Source organism: Dermacentor andersoni, chromosome 1, assembly GCF_023375885.2.
Source record: "Dermacentor andersoni chromosome 1, qqDerAnde1_hic_scaffold, whole genome shotgun sequence".
Lineage (NCBI taxonomy): Eukaryota > Metazoa > Arthropoda > Arachnida > Ixodida > Ixodidae > Dermacentor > Dermacentor andersoni.
In genome coordinates this window covers 91,069,778-91,089,332 of record NC_092814.1, presented here as the reverse complement: position 1 = coordinate 91,089,332, position 19,555 = coordinate 91,069,778, and the positions used below count along the sequence as shown (strand labels likewise).

Below are 19,555 nucleotides of genomic sequence, written 5' to 3'. Positions count from 1 at the left end.
CTAGTGTGGCCCGAGGAATTGGAGCTTGCAGTTACTTGCTGCTCGCGCTATGGACGCTCTCGCTACGGGCCTTCGGACGTTTCACTGCTGTTGATGCTTTGAGCGCCGAATGCGATTATCTTCCTTTCCCTCCGAATAAAGAAGCCGACGAGCCTCTTATTGCACTAATAGGGCAAGAATAGGCCACGGAAAGACAGACAGACAAAACTTTTATTTTGGTCCATGCCACGGATAAGCGGGGACAAATGGCCCGGTAGGTAAAAAGCAAGTGCACAAGGTGCGACTTTTTGCATGAGCAAATGTGTGTTCACACGGAATGTAAATCTAAAATAAGCGAATAGATCGCGATAGAGCGCTATCGTAACTATGCCTTACGTAAGAAACAATAGTTGAAGATCGTCTCGTTGGTGCTGCCCCCTAGGGATAGCGTAGTAGCATTGTGTGACGTCAGCGCCAGAATCGCTCGTTGAGTGAAGAGCTAGTGTTCTGTGGCTTGTGTTGTGGTCTGGCGAAGCGTCAGTATTTTTGAGGATGTCATACGCGTACCTATTCAAATACATTATAATTGGAGATACAGGTAAGATCTGAGTGATGTTCTAAATTTATATGCATGATTGCCTTCCGTACTGGCCGTTTTGCCTTGGTAGTGAGTGACGCGTTTTGTAACATGCAAGGTTCTTAATGCCAAAATGGCGACTCGCTATTGCTTTGAACATCTCTGTATTCTGTTTTGCCGTTGGTAGTTTGCAGACTTATCATTCTTCCTTGCCCGACTCACGATAGTTGAGATTGTTAGTTGATAATACTGGTCGAAATTTTTCGCTGGTTTACCGAAGCCAGATATACGTTCGGCCGGGCAATCGCGTGCCGAAGACCCGACAATGGGCTATGCTTTTCTTGTGTGCATCTAACCTCCTAGTGTACTTTGTAGTGATCGTCTATGACTAGTGATGTGCTTTTTACATTTCTCTTTTATGTATCGCTCCAGATTTTTTTATTAATAGTGAATGCGCTCCAAGCCGTTTGAATGGGCATGTTGGGTGTATTCGACTCCTGCTTTCCCGTTTCAGTAACAGCTGTTGCGCATCACGTTGGTTTGTTAGTGCGTTTCCGATAGTGCGATGAGCGTTGTTCTGGTTTAATGTTTGCTTCGCCTTTGCGCAGGAGTGGGAAAGTCCTGCCTTCTGCTGCAATTCACAGATAAGCGCTTCCAGCCTGTACATGACCTTACGATTGGTATGTTTTGTTTTGAATCATAAATATGCGGTGTTCATTTGCGTTGTATTTTTTTACACGATTTCTTTCTATCTTGTAGGGGTTGAGTTTGGTGCCCGCATGATCACAATTGATGGAAAGCAGATCAAGCTGCAAATTTGGGATACGGTAAATATCTTCTATGCACTAATATAACGCTTGTCGGCGATTGAGATGTGTGCCAACTGGGGTGTTGTTTTGTTTGTTTTTTACTTTCTTTCTGACATTCTGTTATGTGATAAGTGTCATAAAAGGGTGATGGCTATAGGAACTCTGGGAGAAAGTTGCTGCATGTTTGCACATGAGAAGTGTTTTCTGAGCAGTTCAGAAAGCATTTCTTACGTCAAGCACCATCTAACCTTGACTACTGCAGAAATTTTCTAACTGTTGTCACGCTAATTTAATGAATGAGAGTGAATAAGTCCACTGTAATCTTAGAATTGTCAAATTAGGTATCCTGTTGTGTGCCTTCATCATAGGTGATAACGTAGCATTTACTATCAAGCGTCATTTTGCTCCTTGGGTGCTTTAGCCTTCAGCTCCATGTGTTGGGCTAGGCTATTTGTTTTTGGACACAGGTGGTGATCTGGCCTTCTTTCTGGCCCCTTTGAGACTAGTACACAGCTTGTTGATTAAATATACTGGTCTCTTCAACAGTAGTGAAATACAATGCCAAGCAGCATTTCAGAATTTTAGAGTTCATACACCTTGGAATTCTCGAAAACCCTTGAACTTGAAAAGAAAACAATTCAAGGGCACGTAACTTAAATGTAAATGTGCTACTTGAATCCCTTGGAAACTGTGAATTGGAATGACTTCTGCATACCAAAACATTTAAAGTAACAAACTCTACATCTATGCAATGCTGTAGACCAGGTCTGTCGGGAAAACTATCATGTATTTTGTTTCGAGAGTTTAGCTGCGAGATTGCAGTGTGGCGTGTCCACAGCCAGCGACAACAGGCTTGTGTAAATTATTCAGAAAAAGTGGCTGCATCGCCATAGCCTTTGTGGAGCTAGGCGAAGTCAGACCAAGCTGTGCCACCATTTTTATTGTTTTGCTTGTTGTATGACATCACAACCATTGTAGCTTAGTTTCTGTGCCCTTCATAGGTTTGCAAAAAAAAAATGGGATTATAGTAAAATAATTTGGTTGTATGTTAAAAGAACTTTGTTATGCATTGGATTTAGGGTATTTTAGTTGCATCGGAAATCTATTGCAATGCTGTTTTCATGTAGCACCCCAAGAAGAAAAGTGCTCCTGAGATCCTATTCTTGCTTTCTGTGATCCTGTCCTTTGCAGTGTGCCCAGTCATGAATGTAAACCAACTTACCCAATTTCTTCTCTGCAACTCTCTACGGTAGCTCAGTAGCTATGGCGTTGCGCTGCTGAGCACAAGGTCGTGGGTTCGATCCTGGCTGCATTCTGATGGGGGCGTTATGTTAAAGCACTCGTGTGCTGTGATTTATGTTCACAATAAGTAGTTGTGGACATGATATTTTGGACTACTAATATTTTGCATTAAATGAAGGTCCGAGCCCTCTGAACCCTGGAAAAAGATAATGGTAAGCCTTAGAGTGCCGTCAGTAATCCAATAAATAGGTTTTCTACACGCAGTCTTGGTTTTGTTCCCAGGAGGATACTGTGACATGACGTCACTACACAGTATATGGTCCAAAAGATTGTGACTATTTGACACTTGCTTTGGCTTGCTCAGTCATCTGCTATGCTGCATCATCAGCCCTCACATTGAGTAGCAGCATATGAGGTGATCAAGCGAGTGTCAAAATGTTGCAATGTTCTGCTCCTATATACTGTGTAGTGATGTCGCGACACAGTATCCTACTGGGAAACAAAGCCATATGAGCTGTAGAAAAGCTAATAATATAAAATGCAATAATTATCTGAAATTATTTACTGTCATTAGCTTGTCATTAGTTTTTTCAAGAGTTTAGAGGTCTAGGACTTCCATTTAATGCAAAAAAAGCTATTTGTCGAAAATATCATGTCTACCCCTAGACAGGTCAAAACTAATCCGGAGTCCACCGCTATGTCATACCTCATAATCAGACCGTGCTTTTGCCACATGAAACCCTAGAATTTAATTTTTTAAGCATTTTCTCAGAGGTTTAACATTTCTCACCGTTTTACTCAAGTGTGCGACTTCTTGAGGCAAGAAAAATTTAGTGAAAGTTGTAGCCTAAGCTCGACTGCCATTTGTGTTATGCTGTGGTTGTGTGGCTTTTGGTGTGGTCTTAGGGTTTGTTTTTGTGCTAGCGAGCTTGAAAGTGAAAAGCTAATTTCATATTTTTTTTTTAAAGTGAGATGCTTATTTTGGAACAAATGGACATTGAGATGAGAAAAGTAGCCTGAAGGCTTTGCTACTTTGCTTATATTTCTTGGTATATCTTCAGACTTTGTCAATAGTTAACAGGTATTCGGTCATCAATTGATAGTTGTTTTAGCATGCCTGCTGAGTAGTCATAGCAACAAACAAGTGAAAATCGCACAGTCTATCTCAACTATGGCTTTCCTCGTAACCCACTGTGCAATTCCAGGACATTAAACTCCACAATTTTAAATATATAAACTAATTACAAGAAAGTAGGATCGGTATGCTGTTGAGGTTGAGGTACAGATTGCCTATAAATGGTCATGTTTTGAGATCTTTCAGAATGTTCGTGACTCAGGGCCACTTGAATGGGGAATGTTGCTTTTGGCTAAATTTATTCATTGGCAAAGAGCTTCTTGCAAGTGACATCCTATTGCTGCGCAGTTAGTTGTAGAGTCAAACAGGTAAAATACTCCATGGAAGTATCATTACTATGCGATTTGGCAACTTGCTTTGCAACAGCTTACTGTTACTTATGCAAAGTTTTTTATCTAAACTTCTTAATGCAGGTGTTTCTAGGTTTTGAGCTCCTAGGTTTTAATCCACCATCCTCAGCTGTACTTCTTCTCACATGGCAGGTGGTTCTCTTGGGTGCTGAACCCTATTGTCTACGTCATCTTCAGTAATGACTGAAACAACTTTGTTGGTTCTTTCTTTGAAGTCAATTACCTCTATATTTCTATCACAAATTATACTGTTAACATAGTACCATCTAACTTGTCGCTGTTTGTGGCTCAGATTTTCTTTCGACAAGCCGAGTGGCATACAGTAGCCAACCAATTTTTCGGACTCCAAAAATTCTGACTTGGTGGATATTCCAGACTTCATAAATGCACCATCATGGTTCCCATAGAGCTATTGCATTTTCACGACCGATTTTTCAGACAACATAATGCCAGTAGTTCGATTTTCCGGACAAAATTTGCTGCGACGGACCAGGGCTATGAGTCCGGGAGGATGCTATTTTGAATCTTGAGCTGCCTGACTAGCTTCGGATCGGACATGAAGTGGCTTGGATCGGTATAGTAATTTGATTAGCAAGTATAGGAGGCGTCCAAATCCACGTGGCAACGGTGGCGCCTGTTGTAAGAAACAACGATCTTAAAGGCCATGATTTTGCCTGTAGCCTGCAGTGGAAGCGAATTTAAGAGCCGGAAACCAGTCATGCGTAGCCAGTTTTTGACACCGCCTATGAATGCCAGGTGATGCTCACGATAACCACCATCATCATCAGTTTTGCCTTGGTGTCGTAGGTGGTGTCGCGCACGTTTTCGTCCAGCAGTGATCCGCAGACTTTTATCTAGTGCAGTGCAATTGAAATCATCACCTGCCATCACTAGCCGCCACCGTACAGCATATCATCACTATTTCAGTGTGTTGCAGCTGTTCATTCAGCACAGCGCCGACGCGTTTTCGATGCCATGGCCCCTGCTCTTCGCCTGCCTCCACCGAATGTATTGAAGAAGCGTGGAAAATATTTGACCATGACGCTGGACAAGAAGGCTATCATCATCAGGCTAATCGAGCAAGGACGGACCCAAGTTGATGTTGCGAAGGCATTTAATATCTCCAAACAGACCTTTTTTGATTACATGAAAAACAAAGAAAAGATTTTGTCTGCAGTCAACCAGTCGCACTGCAAAACTACAAAAAAAGACCGGAAAGGACAACATCCGAAACTTGAAGAGGCCCTGCAGCTGTGGTTGAAAGGAGTCTTAGCATAGAACCTCCCTGTTTCGGGCAACATGCTCAAGCAGAAAGCCGAGATGCTCGCTTTAAAAATGGGCATTCAGAGCTTCAATTTCACTGATGGATGGATCCGTGGATTTAAGGAAAGACGGGGTCTCTTTCCAGAAAGTTTGCAGGAAGAGCGGTGTGCCGTGGATCAGGCTACTGTCACAGATTACCGGACAAGTAAATTGAAGGCTCTTCTGTCAGAGTATGCTCCTGCAGACATATATAATTGGGACGAGACAGGCCTATTCAAAATGCTGCCAGACCGTTCACTTTCCTTTGCTAAAGAGGCCTGCGCTGGTGGGAAGCATAGTAAAAAGCGGGTAACTGTCATGGTCGGGGCAAATGCGGTTGGTACCGAGAAGCTGCCCCTTCTAGTGATTGGGAAGGCGAAAAACTTGCGTTGCTTTAAAGGGAAGCTGAAGGGTTTTCCAGAAAAAATTAGTGAAGAGCTGTATGTAATGGTTTTCAACCCTCCGAATTCGAATATCGCATAGAAATTGAGAGAAAAAAAGCGCGAACAGATTTTATTTCGCCGAAAACTGCGGCAGTAGACTCGGGCCTGTGATTGGTCGGGCGCATCGTGACGGCAACAATGGTGTTTGTCCGGACCGACCGCTGCCGCTACACATGAAGCACGGTGCAAGGTGGTTTGGCGCTGTTGCTTTGCTGAGATGGTAATGGTAAATGTCGAGAGCTTGTGTTTCTCTGAGGAGTTCGGCATTGCTCCCTACATGTACGAGCTGATTGCGAGGAGCCGGCCTCTCCAAGAAGCAAAAGATGCTGGTAGCAAGCACTGCTTTCGACAGGAAAGAAAGCAAAGTGTTAGCATCTCCTCATGTTAGAAATCTTCTTTGGTGACTATGTTCTTTGCAAAGCTGCATTCAGTGATCCAGTGAGTTCGTTTCCGGGCAAACAACTGTACTGTTATGTTCCTGCATGCGTCCTTGTGAAGCGTAAGCGGGAATGCGATCGCCGGCATTTGCACTGCCCCAAAGCTGTCGGCAATCTCCACAGACTGTTTACATGTGGGAAATAATTTCCGGCTCTTGTAGCACTTATTGTGACCATCAACGCGCCATCCGCACCCCATCTCGTAACCGGAGCCGTAAAGGCGGCGAATTCCGTCGGCTACATGAGACGGCCAGTTTCTCTCTGTGCACGCGAGAAGGGGGAGCGCAGCATCCTAGCGTGCGCCGGCTTTCAAACACATGCAAACTTTACACTTGCACTGTGTTATGGTAGCTGCATGTAGGCTGTTTCACAACACACATGCGAATAGAAAATTAACGGCGTTTTATGACGAAACCTGCATCAATGGTGGGAGATAAACATGCATTTTCCGCAGATTCATGGTAAACTGAACAGTGTTATCAAACCATAAAAAAAAGCGGCAATGTCCACATGTTTTCTAGAGTAGTGTGTCGCAAAGAGGAGGAAGTGCCCCTGGGTAGGGTAACGAAGACGAGCGCACAGGCTTAGGAGGGTTTAGGAACCCTCTAAACGTTAGAACTTTGTGAAACCTAAGGGTACACATACCATTAAAAACTTCATCACATGGGAGCACAAACATAAAACATAAGCAGATACACTATCTGGTATCTTGTGTCAAACCTGTCAAAGCCAAAACAATCCAGTAGCACCGATCATGTAATTTCTATGCTGAAGCATCTCATCAGGCTTACGGTTGCGAGAATTGTCAAACCATCTCGCAAATTTAATCGGCTAGCTGCTCAAGTTGATTCAGATGAGTTAAGAGGAAATGAGTTTAATGCACCAGTTATTGTCAATCAGCAATGGTGAGAGTGCAGTCACAGTAATTCAATGAAGTGTGAGCCACAATGTTTACCAGGGACGTTTCTTAGTGAATGTGCACATCACATATCCTAGAGGAGTACTTGTGCAAAATTTCAGATGTTTGTGTTGTGCTATTTTTCAGTGTACATTGGTATCGCCAATTCAGTTGTGAAGAACGTATTGCCAGGTGTATCGATGTCCAATAATAATCATCATCATGTGCGTCTGTTTCCTAAATGATTGCGTAAGAGACTAAGTGAGTTAGATTGCGGCTGCAGTAAAACTACTGTTCGCTGCCAGTGGACTCTGGCTTTTCCTCTCGCAACATACCAGTGGAGGTGTTTGGTCTATACAGTCTAAACTCGAAACTGTAGATGCCACCATCTTTGTGAAAGCAGACAAGTCACCCAAAGGAGCCCTTGCCTGCAAGGACTGCTATCTAAGTTCTATCTGCTGCCAAGCCCACAGGATATACAAGCTCCCCTCTCCTCCTCTACTATGGATTGTTCGTAAGCCTCGCACACTACCATCTTTCCACAGTGATGCATTCAAGGACATTGAGGATTGTTTTGACTACTTCCAACTAATCGCCACCTTCAACGATTGGAACAACTACTGGAAGGTCAGGAATGTCCGCCTTGTCCTCAAGGGCACTGTGCACATATGGTTCAAAAATCGTGCATTGTTTCCGAGTTGGAAAGAATTTCGGTGACAGCTTCGCAACACCTATACTGGCATTGACAGGAAAGAGCGAGTGACTCCCAAATCGAAGTGTCGCTATGTTTATCGTAGAAATGTCTCGAGTGTTCCATTAGATAGGATCCAGCCATATAAAAGGAGAAGAAGGTATGGCTCTTCATGCACCGAGCCAGAGAAACTGTGCCAACCTGGTGCGTAATCCACCTGCTTGTACAGGAGTTCCTTCATGAGACTGCCGCTATGGAACTAATGCTTTGCCCACCGTAGTGGCTAAGGCGTTGCGCTGCTAAGTTTGAGAGCCGAGGTTCAAAACCCGGTCATGGTGGACGCAATTCAATGCGGGCGAAATGCGAAAATGCACATGTACTGTGCATTGGGTGCACATTAAATAACCCCAGGTGGTTGAAAGTAATCCTGAGTCTCCCACTATGACATGCCTCATAATGATATCGTGGTTTTGGCACGTAGTACCCCAAAAATTAATTTTACAAATGCTTCGACAGAAGTTGTTGCAGTATTAGTATCAGACCGTCGCAGCCACTGCCTGCTCTCTTGTGTCACCATGAATGACTTCATGCCATCTTTCAGACCTTTTGTACAGCTGGTCTCTCTCTCTTAAACCTGAAAAATACAAGTTTGCCTACAACAAACTTCTTGGCCATGTTGTAACGCTGGTGTTCGACCTGACCAGGAGAAAACTGTAACTGTTGCCTCTAACGCGACGCCTGTGTATAAGGGTGAAATCTGCTACTTTCTGGGACTTTTCACCTACTACAGTCATGACAATACTGGTTTTTACTATATATCTGATGTAACACTGAGCAGTCAGTGCATGGTCAACTGTTACATATTTTCTGTGGTAAAATAAATCGCTGACTACAATGCTCCCATGTCGCATTATTGCTTATAACAATTATATATAGTTACTGCGTGTATGTACCCAATGGCACACGTTCTAACTGGAAAATTCAATTTTAGATCGCTGCCTTTAAAGCCCCTTCCACCAACAGCGACCGCCATTTTGGCATTTGTTGTGTGCTGTCGGGAACTGTTGTGCTACTGCTGTGTCGACCACTTCAAAACAGTCGGAAACCACATCAGATGTCTTGTTCTGCACGCTCTGGCGCCCAAAGTTACAGCAAGGGTGTTGCTGTTGAATTGTGCCCTCTATTTCCTTACTTGTGCAATAAAAGCAGCACAAACTAGAAAATCCCCGAAGAAAATATCTCGGGCCTACTGCCAAGATGCAAATAGGAAAATAACACATGATGACCATGACATAGTTCTGGCTCCTACAATCACTTCTGGTGTTTGCAGTGTGCAGAAGCACGGCCTTCAAGATTGGCTTCTGTTACTCACAGGAAGCCTTAGCTGAGGATGCAAGTCATTTCATAATCTGTTAGTGTTGCAAGACTGCTAAAGGTTCAACTGCAGTGTTAAGAATGGGAAATACAAATTTTCTACTGCACCTAATATGCTCAACTTTTGGCAGCTTGCTGCGAAATGTGTGTACCGTTTAACATAAAAATTGGGTGTCATAGCCCCTTTAAACCCCCTCCCTCTCACCCACTTCCGCATTTCTCGTAGCATAGTTGTTCATTTCTGACACTAAGCCCATAATGCAATTCTAGCACCTCCCCGGCAATGCTAGGTGGTAATTCCATCAGTTTGTATTGTGTACCATTGGTGCTGCTGCCAATGAGAGGCTCTTTTTGATGTACAACTACTGGATGCATAAAGGATGTTTCACACACATTGCCCTGCACATGCAGTGCCTCGACACATTGTAATGGGCAAGCAGTGCTGCTGTAGTTGCCATTTTTTTACATCTCTCAATAAGGAGGTTGTATGTAAAAGAGAACAAGGCACTGCATGCCTGAAAGCAACTTTTACAAATTCTACATATCACTGCCATGGCTATGCAATTCCAAAGTTTTCATAAACATTTTGAAGATTTCGGAGATGGCTTATACTTGAAAGTTTTTATGTAACCTTTTACTTTCTTTAGGATTGCCATTTCTTCTCAAGAACGCGCTGAAACCAAGTCACATGATAATAAAAAATGTGGGACTGGTGAGGGGAGTCCACAGCAGTGGCAGCAGTGAGCAGCTGCCTAAAAAGATGTTTTTTTACTGGGCCTTACTTGTCTAAGCCCATTGTGCCTGCTGTTTTCTGGGGAATGTTTACAAACCTTGCATTGTGGTTTAGCAGCAATTTCTTTATATTTACTTTATGTCCAGTCTGTCTGAGATGTTATATCTAAATGTGTTGATTATGTAGCATTAAAAATTTTTCATTTAGTGCCTCTAACCATACATTTTGCAACTTGCTGCCTAGATGACAAATGTCGGGTTTTTGCTGCTTTTAGGCTGGCCAAGAAGCATTCCGTTCAATCACCCGATCCTACTACAGGGGAGCAGCTGGAGCTCTCCTTGTGTACGACATCACACGGTATGCCCCACTTACTTGCTGATGGTGTATGTTTCAGCAGTGCATGCACTTATACCTAGTTTCAATTCTTAGAAGGGACACCTTCAACCATCTGACAACCTGGTTGGAGGATGCTCGCCAGCACTCCAACTCCAACATGGTAATCATGCTCATTGGGAACAAAAGGTAAATTTCATTGCTTGTATTGTTTCTGTAGTAATTAGAATTTAACTATATGAAAGACGTTTGATATTTCAGAATTGTTGATTTCTGTGTACTTTTGACAGCACAGCTAGCACAGCCGTATGACGAAGTGAAAGCTAGGGACTGTATATTGTAAGAATTTTTTTTGCTCCGAAAATTTGACCATCCGTTGTATTGAGTGGCCAACCTGGCAAACACTGTGATGTGGCTTGCTGACAGCCAATGATGGACAAAAATAAATGGAAAATGAAAAGAACCATTACAACACACCTAATGTCTTTGGTGTGTTTGGCAGCTGTGGCCTTGTAGATATTTTTCTATAAGATTTGAACCTGAAAAGGCATTCAAAGTTTTAAAAAGAAACTACAGCATCAGTTCTCATTATCGGCCTATTTGTGCAAGCACTCGTGTGTGTCCACTTGGTTGGCAAACTAATTGTACCTTTGCTGTTGCACACTGTGCTGCAGATTTGCAACTTGACAGTTGTTGCAACTTGGCCAGTCAGCCATGTTTGCTTTGCCATGAGAAGTTTCATGACCAGTGAGAAGTTTATGCATATAGTGCTTCACAGATTTAATTGAGTTGATTCTTCAGAGAAGCAAAATCCAAATTTTAGTCTAATAGAGAGTGCCTTCAAACCTGCAGTACCACATAAAGCATTTATTATAAACTTCTAAATGTTCCCAAAGAATCTTTATTACATTTTTGCTTCTTCAAGAACATCTTAATGAACATTTGACTCCAGAGACAAATTCAGGTGAATGAATAAGCTGGTGAGCATGCATTAACATTTATATTAACATATTTAGTATATTTCAATGCCTGTATTGAAGTGGTATTGACATAAAATTTTTCTGAATTTTATTGCTTTATTGGATAGCAATCAGCCCTGTGATTATACTCTGGATCCTAAATTTCCTAATAGAGTAACAAATAATTACATTACCTTTTAATGCAACCCGTTCAAAATGCATGCCAAGTGGAGTGCGACTTCTGATGTAAAAGAAAAAAAAACATGACATCTTTGAAACCTCTTGGTACCAGGTACCACTGACACATGCACACTTATGGCCATGGCAGTGCTGCCAAAACCAGAGTTCAGTTAGCACTCGACAGAACAAGAGAACAGAGGGTGTCCCTCTGCGTTTCCAAGAAAATTAAACAATTGCAAGGACCAAATCATTGTACGGCCTTGAACCATGCCACCGGGCTGACTGACGGGTTCTTATCCTCCGCTTTCGGTTACGTGACAAGTCTTCATTTTCACGTCTGGTGCCATACTCTGCTTGGCGCGCATTTTGAAAGGGCCGTATAGAAGGTACTGTAATTAAACATTGGTGGCGCTCTTGAGGATTTAAGGCTTCGTGAAATAATTATGAAGTCGACAGCTACCTAAGAAAGTACAAAAAGCTGGACACATAATTTTTCTGTCAGCGCTCCTTTAATATGACTTCATTTTCACAAACACAGTTACATAGCTTACTCTTAAAGGGCCCCTCACCAGGTCTGGCCATTTTGAGATGACAAGCATAGAGCATACAATGTGCACTAGTGATCGTGTTTGCAAAGAATTACAACACTAACGCGCTGCGGAGAGGTCTGAAATTTCCATCCGAACGTCGTTTTTCCTTTCCCTCGTGGCGACCGCGCTCCAAGCTGGACGGTGACGTACTCGTGTCCCTGCGCCTATTACTCGTGTCCGCAGTGTGACGTCACTCGTGGTGACACGTGACTTCGAGAATTATTCAAGGCAACAAATCTTATTTGTATGATCTGTTTGGAATTCACGAATTGAAGTTTAGAGAAATAATAAAACACAGAAACGGAATGTCTGCGTGTTTTTGTTTTACTTCGCACCAAAGCAAGAGAGAAGTACTTCCGCTTCGTCTGCTTGTTCCCATGGTCGTGCAGTCGCATGCGCAGGTACCGAAACTATGCCATTTTCTACCGTGTTCCAACGCGTGATCATGCTCTGCGATCCGCTTGTTCTGTCTCAGTATTCGTGTAGCACCGAATTATACCGCTAGTCATGTGTCCTTGTGCGCAGTGCGCAAAATCATGCGCTGTGTGAAACCAGTCAATCAGAACAGCGTGCGCGCGACGCCCTCAGCGGAAGTGCACAGTGCCACACACACACAAAAAAAAAGCGAAGAGAAAAAAAAATGAAGGCGGGGCCCGTGACATATGTGTCACGCGATCCTCGAGGTCCAGTATTGGAGAATGCAGGGAAGGAATTTCGCTTGCGGATGCTAGACGGGGCGAGTGGAGAGAGTCTTGCTTGGCAGTGGAGCTTGCCTCCTGAAATCCTGGGTTCACAGCACTGAAATATTTCTATCTCTGCTATTAATGAACTGATTTGACAAATTTTTGCGGCAGAATGCTCCCTAGAGGACACGTAACAACTTCCAGCGTATAACCAAAATTTGCTATGGGGCCTGGTGAGGGGCCCTTCAAACATGCTAAAATTAATCCCATTCAAGAGGTAACTGTGATATCTTCTATTTAATAATTTATAACTGCAATATCCTGTGCTTCATGTTGATCATCATCATCAGCCCAGTTACGCTCACTGCAGGGCAAAGGCCTCTCCCATACTTCTCCAACTACCCCGGTCATGTACTAATTGTGGCCATGTCCCTGCAAACTTCTTAATCTCATTTGCCCACCTATTTTTCTGCCGTCCCCTGCTACGCTTCCCTTCCCTTGGAATCCAGTCCGTAACCCTTAATGACCATCGGTTATCTTCCCTCCTCATTACATGTCCTGCCCATGCCCATTTCTTTTTCTTGATTTCAACTAAGATGTCATTAACTCGCGTTTGTTTCCTCACCCACTCTGCTCTTTTCTTATCCCTTAACATTACACCTATCATTCTTCTTTCCATAGCTCGTTGCGTTACTACAAACAAAAAATAAAAACTTGTTTATGCTACGTCTGAGGTACAATCATTCATAGAGGTGTATATGTGAGAAATGGACCTAACTGTAACTATTAGTATTCTATAGACTGCGTGCTATGAGTTGCCAAAGTCTAGCTTCATTTGTTACCTTGGGTAGTTATTATACATTAAATATCCTTTGATAGTAAACATTGAATGAAACCTAGACAGTGCAGTCTTGAGAACCAGGCTTACAATGTGAATCGTGAAGCTAGAACAAAGTGGAACTTTTTGGTCCATGTTAGAAATGGGCTGATTATAAATTCTAAACTGGTATTTATTGAAAAGATGACCCAATTCTGAGCTTGTCACCCAAATGCTGTAACCCATTGTAGTCAACTGCTTGAGCCTAGGGCACTTTTGGGTGCCACAATGCTAGGTCTGTAACTTTGGCAACAGACAACTTTGCCTTGGAGTAATGGATTGAAAATGCAGCATACATATTGGCCTGCTAGTTAGACGCAGAAAAGTTGGTTTATTGCACTGCCAGCTGCAAGGGCTTGTACAGTGCTCAGCGATTGAAACGCGATACTCGGACAACATAGCGGACAGTACTTCCTTGCACCACCGGTGGGCGCTGGTTACACTGAGATGTTCCATTTTTGTGTCACCTGAAAGTGAAAATGTTTTTGATGCATCGTGACTGCATTCGGCCTCTTCAGCGATCACCAATGGTGCAAAAAGTGCTGGTCGCCATGCTGTGTGAGTATCGCGTTTCAGTCGCTGAGCATTGTACCTAACTTGGGTTACTGTGGTCCTTTGCCCTGAAAAGAAGTGTCTACTGGGAAATGTAGAGTACAGGGCCACCTACTCTTTAGGGAAACATGGGAGTAGTTAAGAATGTGCGTTGAAAACCAAGGGGGGAGCCTGATGCATGTTTTTGCAATTTAATGAAAATGCATTTGAAATGGGGATGACATACGTTAAGTGACCTATTTTGAGTTATAACATCAACCCTGAATTCATGGTTATTCCTCCAGCTTTTTTTTTCATGTGTGTGTGTGTGCGTGTGTGTGGTCCAAGTTTTGTTTTATGTGTGTGTTGGGGGGGTGAACAATTTTTAGGTGTTTTACAGGGTGGGCACAGGTCCTTGAAAACCCTTGAAATTGAAAAATATGTTTTCAAAGCCCTTGAAAGCCCTGGAATTCCTTCTTTTCCCTTGAAAACCCTTGAATTTCTTGACCCCGCACAGCACGACTTCGTCGCAGTCACACCCTCTTACGCATTCTCCTGTCTCCTTTCCATCCCTTCTCTGTCGGTGCTGTCAGACTCGTGTTTGAGAAGAGTGGAAGGGAGATGGGAGAAAGGCGTTGCAGTGGTGTGTAATGGTGTGGTGATGTGGTGTAATCCTGCCGCATTAAGTTCAAGGCCGTCGCACTTTATCTTTGAAGTTAAACTACAGCAGGTGCAATCTATCCCACTGCAGGCGACACTATCAACCGCAGCGGCGGAGGGGCCATGAAAGCTTCACAGGCTTCGTTTTGTACCGTCGATGTAAAGATAGACATGGCATGAAAGTATACCTTTGGTCGCGGACTTGGAAATTAAAAAAAAAAAGTCTGTTTCCTCATAAAATTCGTTTTTTGTTTCAATTGTGTGATAATTCAAAAAGTCTTAAAGCTCCTTCCTTGCAAGAAAAATACGTCAGCAACTGTACTTAATTGCATAAAAGTTCCAATTTCAATGTGGCCAAGTGCCAATTTTACCAACTTTGTTATCTCTAAGTTTAGCTATAGTGTTCTGGAAACGTTATGGTAAAAACATTTTACACAGGATACCACTGTGCACCCTTTAAAAAGCTTTGACAGGGCCCTGCAGAAACTTGAATACCTTTGAATTTCTGTCTGAGACCTGTATGAACCCTGTATTACCATTGCTGAGCTACATACATTGTCTTTTGTGCATGGGCTTTCGCAGGTCTTCTGCAATGTTCATTTTGAGCAAATGTTTGTTTGCTGTAATCGATAGTGGCCATTATATTTGGATGCGTGTCTTTTGCATTGTGGGGGAAAAACCCAATAGCATGTGATGTGGTCACATTGAATGCAGTGACTTGGAAACTCGAAGGGAAGTGAAGAAAGAAGAGGGTGAGGCCTTTGCTCGTGAGCATGGCCTTATCTTCATGGAGACTTCTGCCAAGACTGCAGCCAACGTAGAAGAGGCTTTCATCAACACAGCCAAGGAAATCTATGAAAAGATCCAGGAAGGTGTATTTGACATAAACAATGAGGTAATGTATGGCTATGTTCAGCTACCATCTTCAAATGCTGCTAATGCTTTGTACAGGAATGTGTTGGCAACAGAAACAACAATGTTGCAGCATGTAGTTATATTTGCACATTTTTAAACACTTAACTGTGTGTAACGTCTCATAATAATAGTATTTCGGTCAGATAGACAGCTACTGTAGTGATAGCAAGTAAACTGTGTATGTGCTCAGTGCATTTAATATTGAAGTGTAGAAAAAGTGTGCCCTCTTACAGAGGAAGTTATAAAGAAATGAAGCTTTTGCTGTCCTCTAGCACCGCGTGCGTAATGTATCCGCATCTTGTGCAGAAAAGTACGTCATAGGTGAATGTGACCAACAACATACTGTTTGCAGTATTGAGTTGTCATATTTATCCAATTTTAATGTGCATCTAATTTTGAAAATAAGAAAGCATGCTTATGATTTTCACTATCAGAATAAGATTGAATCTGCCGAATTTACCTTCACAGCAAATATATTTGTACTGTATGCAATGTCCGTTGTCACTGTTAGACAGATCTTCCTCCACTTGACTCACTGCGTTTGGTATTATGCATTTTTTAATGAGCTTAATCTAGGCACCCATCGTGGTAGCTGAGTGGCTGCGGTAGCTGCATTCTGATGAGGCCGAATAGTAAGGAACCCCAGGTGGTCAAAATTAATTTTGAGTCCCCCAATATGCCGTGCTTCATAATCAGATTGTGGTTTTGGCATGAAAACCCCTGTATTGAATTTGTTTAAGTTCGAAGTCACCTTTTTCGGGGGAAATGCGTTCTGCCAGGGTCACATTATTTTGTTGTGGGTTAAAATATTGTGGTGACTTATTTCGAGAAAGAACAAGCAAATAATTTTTTTTATGAGCTAATAAAGCGAGAAAATTGTTGAATACGTAAATAAGCTATCATAATTAATTTTTTTTTAATTTAATAAAGTTCACACAACCTAGCTATATCTCTTTAATAGGTTTGGCATAACTAGGGCCCATATTTTCAAACTTCACAGTTTTATTTTCCGCATTTATCACATGCTGCATCAAGGGCTCAAAGGGTGCATGAAGCGCCCTCTGAGCCACATGAGAACCAATGATGAAGGGTCACAGTCATAAGAATATAAACTGAAGTGGATTGTTAGAGAATACTGCTCTAGGAAATTCTGCATTTCCTTTGACCTTATTCCCTAACAATACGCTACACGAAAACCTTGTTAATTCGGACTCTCCATTTGGACTCGCCATGTGCATTATTTAATGCAACGAAACTCTTGTTAATTTAGATGTATTTCGCCGCACATCGGTTAATTCGGACAACTCTCGGAGCTCGGCGAGCGCCGCAAAAGAGCAAAAACGGCGTTAGCATCCACCAAAACAAAGCGGCGGAGTTCTCATCGCCATAGTCATCAGTGGAAATTGTGAATGACAGCGATGCCAGAACGCTGCGTGACTATTTGTGCCTTTAAAGGGCCCCGAACCACCTTTTATCAAAGTGGAGAAAGGCATTTGAAGTGAAACTAAGCTAGTTCAGAAGCGGAGTTATTGGCAATGAAAAACAGCCTCCGCTGTGCTCCCGTTCCTTCATCAATGCCTTGCACTTTGAAGGCTACGGCGCAGTGAGGCGTGCCCACAATGCTCCGCCTTCTACATGTCACTGTGGCGCGCAGTTCAAATTTAATTTTGGATGTTAACGTAGGCGCCACGACTTCCACCTTTGCTGCCTATGACGCGCTAAACAGAAGCCAAACGCGGTTGTCCTCAGCAAGCCACAGTATCTATGCCATGTAGTCGACTGCAGCTTGACGTCAGCTATCTCCCAATAGCAGCTGTACAAGGGAATGATGAAATAAAGCGTCAGATTACAAAATAAAGCACCCAGAAGAGAGTTGAGGTTTATTACGAGGTTTCTTCAAGGGACAATGACAGCAACACAACGGCTATGTTTCCTTAGGAACACTAATTATCCTACTTAAGATTAATTATCATGTCTTAAATTTTGGTTGAGTTTTCACATTAAAAATTTATTTGAAGTGTTCTAATGTGTTAAGACAAAAACTGAGTTTGTGCACATTGGAAAAAAAACGCTAGATGCTCAAAGGGTAAATAAATTGTCGTGCTGTTACTGTGTCCAGGTGCAGTTCTGCATCAGTTTTAATCCTGTCAAGTGCATTGATGATGTGTGTAGATAGCCTTTTCTCTTGTGTTTCAGGCCAATGGCATCAAGATTGGTCCCCAGCATTCGCCAACCAGTCCCAGCATGCCGTCGAGTGGTGGTGGAGCCAGTGCCGGTGGTGGCTGCTGCTGAGCTGCATGCAGCATTAATGAAAAACAGCTCACAGTGGGCGTTTTTTGTTTGGCAACACCGATACACACGTACATATATATAATGTAATGGTACATGTGTGCATGTGTGTGTAAATACACAAAAGATATCTATGTACATGTACTATTCAGTCTCCATGGGTGTATACACAGCATGCTGAAGAAAACATTGGGAAGCTTGGGGAAGGGATGTGAAAAGTAGAGAGAATGTTAAGTATTTCTCTGTTTTTCTTGCAGATCCCAGCACTTTTTTCTTGCCTGGTTGGTTTGTGCTCTAACTTTGCACCTACTTTTATTTTTGTGAAAATTATCACCTGCGAGCTCCTGTATGAATGTGCAGTCTCAGCGAAAAAAGTATCTGCAGTTGGAGCGTCTCATTTTCTTGTCTGCAAGAAAAATGTGCAATCCTGCAAAAAGAAAGCCAAAGTTTCAAAGGGGCATGTGCAAAATGGCTCATTCTGTGTACACTTATGCCTTGCTTTTCCAGGGTGCGTTTCCTAATAGAAAATGCTCAGCCTCTTCTCGTATGCTGCTATGCTAGTGCTGTTAAAAGAGCCTCGCACCGACATTATTTTCTTCTTTTTCGTGAAACACTTCAGTGTTGTTTGATCTGAATCACTATATTTTTGTGATGCAGTACTAGTCATAAACATTCCCCACTCTGTACTAGTTTGTTGTGTGGCATGGAATTGGGACAAAAAATGCTTCAGTGTTCAGCGTGCAGGCTTCAGCCTTTCATGGTCCATGAACTTCTCGTGAGCTGATGTTTGAAGCACAAAATTTTGTTGTCTTTGCTATTTATGCTTGCCAAGTGTACATATTGTTTTTCAATGCAAAAAATTCGATAAAGGCTTGTGTGACTGTGCTGCAAGTGAGCTCTTTGAAGGTAGCTTGGGCGATTGTGGCAGTGAGTTGGAAAAGCAAGTTTTTATGAGAAGTGAGTGATGTATTGGTACTGGCATTCTATCCTGTGCTTAACCCTGTTAGCTGGCATACTTGTCTGTTTGGAATAAATTGGTTTTAACCTAAGACCTTACCTGTTTATGTTGCATTTGCCATTCATGCCTACACTGCTGAATCTTCTTTGTAACGACATAGCATTTGAAGTGCGTGCGATGGCAGTTTCTGGAAAACTTTTTGGCAATGGAACTGAAGAGTTGCGTGATATCTTGTATTTGTGTACTGGAATTTTAAAATTTTGGAGCATTTGTGGAAACTTCTGTGCACTGTGTTCTTGTGCAGCATCATGAAGCTTATGCTTTTGTTTTGTGGGGATGACATGAGATCTGGGTTCATGTAACACCAGTATCTTACTATTACGAGATCAGGGAGTATATTTATGAGCGTGGGGCCAACTTCAATTCCCTTATTCAGGTATATGTGAAATGCAGAAATGCACTTATTAGGCAGCTAATGAATTGAGTTGGATGAAATTTGATCATTTTATGAGAAAAGGCTCACTTCTATTGACTGTTGGAGGCATCATTTTGATTTTGATTCTCGAACTTTTTACGAAAGGTGTTAAATTTCAGTAAATGTACAAAATAG

The 19,555-nt window shown here is 42.5% G+C and overlaps 1 protein-coding gene across 1 annotated transcript; it reads left to right on the top strand.

Moving 5' to 3' along the window:
* The first annotated feature begins 451 nt into the window (after positions 1-451).
* Positions 452-19,038, top strand: Rab2 (RAS oncogene family member Rab2). The gene is made up of 7 exons (XM_050191691.3): positions 452-577; positions 1,165-1,236; positions 1,316-1,383; positions 10,245-10,327; positions 10,400-10,492; positions 15,498-15,678; positions 17,895-19,038. The coding sequence occupies exons 1-7, from the start codon at positions 532-534 to the stop codon at positions 17,988-17,990; spliced, it is 639 nt and encodes a 212-aa protein (XP_050047648.1). The 5' UTR covers positions 452-531; the 3' UTR covers positions 17,991-19,038.
* The last annotated feature ends 517 nt before the right edge of the window (positions 19,039-19,555 follow it).

Bases quoted from the DNA above. Each gene is read 5' to 3' on its own strand.
- Rab2 (XM_050191691.3), top strand. From the start codon at position 532: ATGTCATACGCGTACCTATTCAAATACATTATAATTGGAGATACAG. The intron at 10,328-10,399 runs GTATGCCCCACT...TTCAATTCTTAG, and splicing joins CTTGTGTACGACATCACACG to AAGGGACACCTTCAACCATC. The intron at 10,493-15,497 runs GTAAATTTCATT...CATTGAATGCAG, and splicing joins ATGCTCATTGGGAACAAAAG to TGACTTGGAAACTCGAAGGG.